The following is a 7,551-nucleotide window of genomic DNA, read 5'->3' on the forward strand; positions in this document are numbered from 1 at the left end:
CCCTATGGGGAAGATCCCTCCCCCGAAAGTCCTGTACTGTTATAGAGGATGGGACGGGGTGGGGTTCTATCTTTATGCTCCTTTCCCATGGCCTGTCGCCGGGAGCATTCATTCTTCCAGTGTCCCTCCTCCCTACAAGTAGCACACTGATTCCGACCTAGGCGAGGGCCCTTTCCCTTCCCCGGTGGCCCTGGCCATCCCTTAACTTTGTCCCCCCTTTCTTCATGTCCTTCCCTCAGGGCCATGGCTAAAACGCGGGCCCCTTTCTTCCGCTCCTCATCATCCCTTCGATCATAAACCTTTATGGCAATTTCTAAAAGCTCCTCTATATTTTTGCCCAATGCCCCCTCCAACTTCTGCAACTTTTTCCTAATGTCCTCATAGGACTGTCCAATAAAAAGGGGGATTAATACCCGTTTCCCATTGGCATCCTCAGGATCAAGGTCTGTATATCTTTTACAAGTATTACAGAGCCGTTCATAAAAAGCAGCTGGGTTTTCATTCTTTTCCTGTCTTATATTATATAGCTTGGCCCAGTTCGGGGTTTCTCTGATACGTTTCATTCCCTGCACTATGGCCGTGGCGTATTGGCTATGCTGAGCCTGGCTATTTTTATTGTGTGGCCAGTCGGGGGCGCTCTCAGGCAACAGTACAGCCACCTCGTCCGAGTTTTTCCCAGTCTCGGTTAACCATTCGCGGGCTCTTGAGAGAACTAGACGTCTCTCCTCCGCGGTCAATAGAGTGTTAAAAGCAACCCTCATGTCGCCCCAGGTAGGGTTATGGGCCGTAATTAAAGTTTCAAATACCGCTGTTAGTGGGGCGGGATCTTCCGAAAACGGGGGATTTTGTTGCTTCCAATTATATAAATCACTTGTAGTAAAGGGAATGTATATCATAGTGAGCCCACCACTGGGGCCTACAATTTCCCGTAGGGGCATTTGAAGTATCGAGTCATCCTCACCTGAGGAGTTAGTAAGGGTAAACTGAGTGTCCCCAGGATTATAATTAGATGTCATTCTCCACACCTTCCCCTTCGGAGTGGGCCCGGGCCGGACTATCACTGGGCCTGGGCCAGTCTTGCTCCTAGTGTGCTCAGACACCGGGGAGCTCAGAGAGATTGGAGAGGGCTCCCGTTCGGAGGAGCTCTGTTTACTTGACTCACCCCTTATCTCTCCAACTGAGGTTTTATCTTCAGAGGAGAGCAGGGGTGGCTTGTTAATTGAGGGTGCCAGAACCGGGAGGCCAGGATACAAACGGGGAGGGGGCATAGGATCAGGAGCAGAAGGAATTACAGCTGGTGGACAAGATTTCTTAACAGGGGGACAGGGTTTCTTAACCGAGGAATGGGCCATTAAGGTTTTAATAGTTCATGATCTACATTTTTGCAACCATGGGGGGGGATTGGCCACAAGGTCCTGCCAAATATCTATATAGAGATATTGGTCCCAGTGCTCATCCCGGGTCACAATGCTATGTACAGCTTGTACAATTTCTGGTTTAAGTGTCCCCCCTCTCGGGCCATTCCACCCCAAATGTCGTCCATTCAAGAGTACAGAATTTTACAAGATTGTCTTTACATAATACAATTCCATAATCAGCCTGGCGTCTAAACGCCTTCCAATTATCCAGCATACATCCCAAAGGGGTCCCGGAGAAGGTGCTCTGCCCAGACCCCATTTTTATCGGGACAAAGCAAAAGATAAGGATCTAGCCCCAACTCAAATATCCACTAGGTCACGAGATTCGGCTGACCTCCCTTGCAATCAAGATATCCTGGTCATCGGATTTCCCCTCGCAGGAGTCCTGGGGCGGCTGGAGTCAGCTTAAGTCTCAGACCTGGTCAGTGGCACTTCACACAAAACCCTCAGTCAATTACAATTTCGGTTTCCAATACATCATTAAGAAGAAAAACAAGATTACTCCTCCTAGGAACAGGAGCAATCCCTGGGGTTGTTCCAAGTCAAATAGTTTGTTCAAAGGCCGATTAGTGGAGTTGTAGTTATCATTGGCTTTACTTGCTTTCTTAAAGGAACGAAGAACACAAAACAGACTTTCAACTGAGTATAGTTAATAACTTCCCACATACGGGCTGCTAGGGGTGTTTCCCTGATCCAACCCACATTCAGGACGTTATTCCCAAACCCAGGAGGAAAAGCACTTACGCCGGAGTGGCCGCGTCCAGCAGTCGGACTCCCCTCTTTCTGAAGCGTCTTTTGCTTCCGTGTCTTTGCGAGTCTCCTTTAGAGGAGACGACGCGCCGGCTGTTGTGATACCCAGAGCCGAGAAACCAACGGCTCGGGTGGCACTCCTCGAATCGCCTGGCCCCGGTCAGCGCCCCTAGGGAGAAAGTCCCATCTGGTCGCCATTTTGTTTAGCAAAGGGCTGTTTCCCCTGGACATATTCATTACCCCAAGAGCAGGAGGCAAGAAAGGTACAACTTTTATTATCAGTCAGCTGAGTGGATGCCCTTCCTGGCTATTCGCAGATGGGAAAGACACACCTATAGGCAGACGCAGGCTGTTATACTAGTTAAACAACTTTACGTCGCTATTTCCCTAAGCCCATGCATTTTTGAATTCTTTTAGAGATAATTTGATCTGTTTAACTTCTTTGAGCTGAGTAATCTGAATACGTGCACCGGGACAAGGTTACGTGGCGTGCAGGATAACTGGATGATAAGCAGAGGATTGACATAAGCAATAGTTATCTTGCTTAACAGAGTGGGACAGACCCTATCTCCTATGACAGCCATATGAAGTGCAAAACACTCCAGTAGCCACAGCTGTGTGTACTGATTTATTAGAATGTTGCACAGGAAGCTGGGGTGTGTAATTCCCAATGCAAGCAGACAGACACTTGCCAGCTCTCCTCGAGCTAGCATGCTAAAAATAGCAGTGTAAGTGCAGAAAGACAAGTAGCAGCTCAGACTAGCTGCCTGAACACATACCCAGGGTTCAGGTGGCTTGAACTCATGTGGCTAACCCTAGCCAGTGTGGTCACTCTGCTATTTTAGTGCATTAGCTCAAACAGAGCTGGCACATATATGTCTACCCATGCTGAGTATTACACCTCCCAGCTGCAATGTAGACACACATTGGAGGGAATTGTCCTTCTATGTGCTGCCTAGCAGGAGCTGGGTTGCTGTGATTACAGCCTCTGGTGGTTGGAAACACTGTGTGTGTTAATGGGAAGGTTCATTTTTTGTTTGAGTGAGAGGGGAATGTGTAAGAGGGAGTTAGATCAAAGCCACTGAGATCAGGTAATATGGGGAGGTGACGCTTTGTCTGGAGGTTCAGAACTGACAGAGCAGATCTTAGCCAGAGCATGACCCCTGCCCTCATTTCTAATCTTACCTCAGAACAACCCACATGCGTGTGACACAGAGAGAGAGAGAGAGAGAGAGTATGACCATTCAAGTGCCATTTTTGTCTATATTTACTCTTGCAAAAGGAATCACCCCCTAATGCATCTGGCATCCTCACTTGCCCTCAGACTGGAACTTCTCTGCTGCTGGAAGAAGGAAATTTGCAGTCAATGCCTCTCTTAATTCAATGTCAGTTTTTTCCTTACTTTCATTTCAGAATGGAGAACGGCTCGGAACAATTCAGGTAAGAGAATACACAGCACATGGATACAGGTGCTGATACTATGTTGATAGATGCAGCATGAGAACCTCAATGCATTAGAATATATTCCATTATAAAGGAAATCAGCAGTTTTGATACTATAATCAAACTAGAAACACAGCCTGTTCTTATCAGAGACACAGCTCCTAAGGTCCTTCTCAGCTCCTAAACTAATTTCAAGGCCTAAGTCTGACTTTATTTACATCAGTTTCACACCTTTGTAACTCCACTGACCTGCATGGAGTTACTGCTGAATTAGTTCAGAATCAGCCTCCAGTGAGAGATTTCCCTGAGCGATGACTGATGGTGTGATATTCAAAAAACGTAAGTGATTTCAGAGCACAAATATCATTGCAACTCAATGGGGCCTTGTAAATGGGGCCTATATCTGTTAGCACCCCACTGTGGCAGGATGGAGAGATACATCACCTGACTCCATCCCCCTTATACCTCCACCTTCGATTGTGTATTTGTCAAGTTCATTGTCTAGCCCTTTCGCTGGGTCCTTAATAGACATTCAGGATCATGGGGAATTGGAAGAAGAGTTTTAAGTTCCTTGACTCAAGTGGGGCTAGAGAGCCCTAGATCTCCATGTTTTGGAGTCTTTTTCTCCAAATTCCTTGGCTGGAGTAGGTAGGGGAACCTGGGCCCATCCACTCCACTGGTTTCCATCTCAGGGTCCTTGTCTGGAACAGCCAGAACCAATTCTTCTCTCTCCCTTGCGGATCCTTGAGCTGCCTCTTACTGCTCCTGCTCTGGGGGCTTCCCCAACCTCTTGCTCTGCTTCTCTCTCTTTGGCATGTTGGCTTCTCAGGCAGCTTCTCCCCAGTGTGCTGGAGGGATCCTCTCTCTACAATCCCTCTGCCTCTCTGGCTGCTGCTTTTCTCCCCACGAGCTCCTCGCTCACTGAGGCCCTTAACCTTTTATCAATACCCAGTTCTTCCCTGCATAATTCCCTTCCCCCAGTTACTCACTGAGGTAACTACTCCCAGGTGAGTTTGAGCTTCCTTCTGTCCTCTTGTGGAGCCTGTCAGGGGAAGGCTGGGCCCCTGACCCCTTCAGAGGGCCAGCTACCCTCTAACAGACCTGTGCTCCCAAGTCACTTCGGCCTAGCTCCTCCAAGGTAACAATCCAAATGGGAGTTAGGCACCTAAATACCTTTGAGGAGCTGGGCCTCAGTGTTTACTTGGAGCAGGGTTTTAAAAACTGCCTATGGAAGAACTTTTTGATGTTGGCCACAAAGAAGGCACAGATGATGTGGTGGCAGGAATGAGGCCTGCAATGAGAATCATAATGCAGTGGTTGTGGGACCATGAAGGGGACTGCAGTGGTGACAGGCATGGTCAGGAGCAAGTCAGTGAGGTTTATGAGGGCATCATGATGAAGGCAGTGGTGGGATCATTGGCTCTGGTGATAACAGAGACTGACTGTGATGTTGCTAATTATAATAATTATAGAGGGAGACGATTAAAATGATGCTGAGGCAAGGAAGGACACAGTGATGGTGATCTGATGATGAAGATAGTGCAGATAATAATTTACTTGTTACAGCCATTTTCTGCTGACCATCTCAGAGCTCTTTACAAGCAATTATAAAACACCTGATGAGGTTGGCACCGTATTGAGCTTACTGAGTAATAACCAACTATCAGAGAGCTTATGTGACCTGCCCAATTCACACAGCAGCAGCGTTGGGAACAGAACCTAGAATTATTAGGTAAAACTTCAGTTTAATGAACAATTATAATGTTTTATTTTTTATATTCATCGTATTTATTTACAATGATGGTAATAGGGGTATGTTGACATGACCAGTGTTTGAGCTCTTCATAATCCAATTCTGTGTTTTATGATAAATATTCTCATCATAGTTAGCTGTCATAGGAAACATATTTTTGCCATTCGTACCACACAAAACATCCCATAATACTAGACACATAGTGGCCTGATTCAGCTCTCAGTTATGATGGTGATGGTGCACTTTACTGGCCGTTAGTTTAAGTGAAGTTACTCTGGATTCACACCTGTATATCTGAGCTCAGAATCTGGCCAAGTTTGAGTACTAATGTGATAAACAATTCTGGATCACTTTCATTTTTGTGCAAATATCACGCAGGTCTCATTTCTGACAGAGTTCAATGCAACATTGAATTGGCAAGTGTGCAGTGCTGCTCAAGTCCTGCAGTCCTTACTCAGGCAAAACTCCCACTGAAATCATTGAGAACTTTGCATGAGGAGAGGTAGCAGGAGAAAGCTCATAGTGTATATTTAACTCCTCTTCCAGTGTATACTGGCATTATAGGAGTGATTCTCAAAAAGAAAACTCTCTTCCTGTAGATGACATCAATCTTCATGGAATCACAGCCCACCCCAACCTCTCCATTTCTGAGGATAAGAAGAGTTTTACACATGAAGTCCAACCTCAAAAAGTTCCATCAAATCCAGAGAGGTTCGATTCAACCGTCTGTGTGTTGGGCTCTGAAGGATTCTCCTCTGGAAAGCACTACTGGGAGGTGGAGGTTGTGAGCAGCAATGATTGGGACCTGGGGGTGGCCAGAAAGTCAATACAGAGAAAAGGAAAACTGTCCTTGTCCCCTAAAGAGGGATTCTGGGCTCTGGGTCTGAGTGGGAGAGATTATTGGGCAAAAACAGACCCATGGACCCGGGTCATAGTGCAGAAAAAACCCAAGAAAATTGGAGTTTACCTTAGTTACCAAGAGGGGCAGGTGATTTTTTTCAATGTAACTGACATGTCTGTGTTGTTCACATTTAATGATTGTTCATTCTCAGAAGAGGTTTATCCATTCTTTAAAAATTCACACAAAGAAACAACAATAAGAATTTGTTCAACTAAAGAGGAATAAATATAACATGACTCTGATGCTGATTTTATACTGGTGTAACTGAAATCAAGATTTTCATAATGTATTTTGATGTAAAAAATCTTTTTTAAATATACATTGTCATGCTGTCTTCATTACATGTTTTGCAATAAAATGTTTTCATTTCTTATTTGTTTTTTGCTTGTGACTTTTGTCTAATACAATATTTGACTAGCAGTGTTTTGGGGAAATTTGATGCAGATGTTAAAAACAAGAAAACACCATCCATCCTCTCTATAATAATAACAACTGGAGCTATACCTATTGCTTAGAACTGGAAAGGTCATTGTGTCCAGCCCCCTGTTTTCACTAGCAGGACCCAGTACTGATTTTTTGCCCCAAATCCCTAAGTGGCCTCCTCAAGGATTGAACTCATCACTTTGGGTTTAGCAAGCCAATACTCAAACCAATGAGCTATCCCTCCCCCTTTTATTATTGATAGCTTTGCCTCGGTGACAAAATAACAAGAATCTCATTGCTAATTTCAGCATTTTCCTCTATAATAAAAAAGATAGATAACATGAATATTTCATGGGATGATATCATGCTGTATTATGAAGTTGCAGTGGCTGGAACAAAATTTAGACTGAAGATAGTTTTCCACTATAGACACAATTTTTACACACCCACCTCCCCGGTAAAGTTATCCAGTGTTCCTGACACTTCCCACCAAGATAGAATTCTTCTGAGAATTCACTCAAAGTGAATTAAGCTAAACTGATTTAACTTTGTGGTCTGGTCTACAGAACAGACCTATGTGTGTCCAGCTATGTCACACGGGTGTGAAAATTCCATATCCTGGAGCCAGGTAGTTATAATGACCTTAATATCCCTTTTTAGACAGTGCTATGTTGATGGGAGAGTTTCTCCCACTGACATAGCTCCCACTTGTCAGTATTTTAAATGCAGATGTACCCTTAACGAGAGTGTCCACACAGGGGTTTTATGCAGTTTAGCTAATCCACTTTTAATTCACATCTTTAGGGCATGTCTACATTTTGAAACAGTGCAGCTGCTAGGCTGGAGCGGTGCTGCCGTCGTGC

General features: G+C 45.1%; 1 protein-coding gene across 1 annotated transcript in view; it reads left to right on the top strand.

Annotated features, from left to right (window-relative positions):
- LOC116826823 (butyrophilin subfamily 3 member A1-like) overlaps positions 1–6,562 on the top strand; it is a 156,246-nt gene extending 149,684 nt beyond the window's left edge. Inside the window, exon 6 of the mRNA XM_075071258.1 lies at positions 5,964–6,562. Within this exon, the coding sequence (XP_074927359.1) occupies positions 5,964–6,490 (527 nt within the window). The 3' untranslated portion in view covers positions 6,491–6,562. The remainder of the gene's footprint in view (positions 1–5,963) is intronic.
- Positions 6,563–7,551: the final 989 nt, after the last annotated feature.

The sequence above is a fragment of the Chelonoidis abingdonii genome, chromosome 11 (genome assembly GCF_003597395.2).
Source record: "Chelonoidis abingdonii isolate Lonesome George chromosome 11, CheloAbing_2.0, whole genome shotgun sequence".
NCBI classification, from domain to species: Eukaryota; Metazoa; Chordata; order Testudines; family Testudinidae; genus Chelonoidis; species Chelonoidis abingdonii.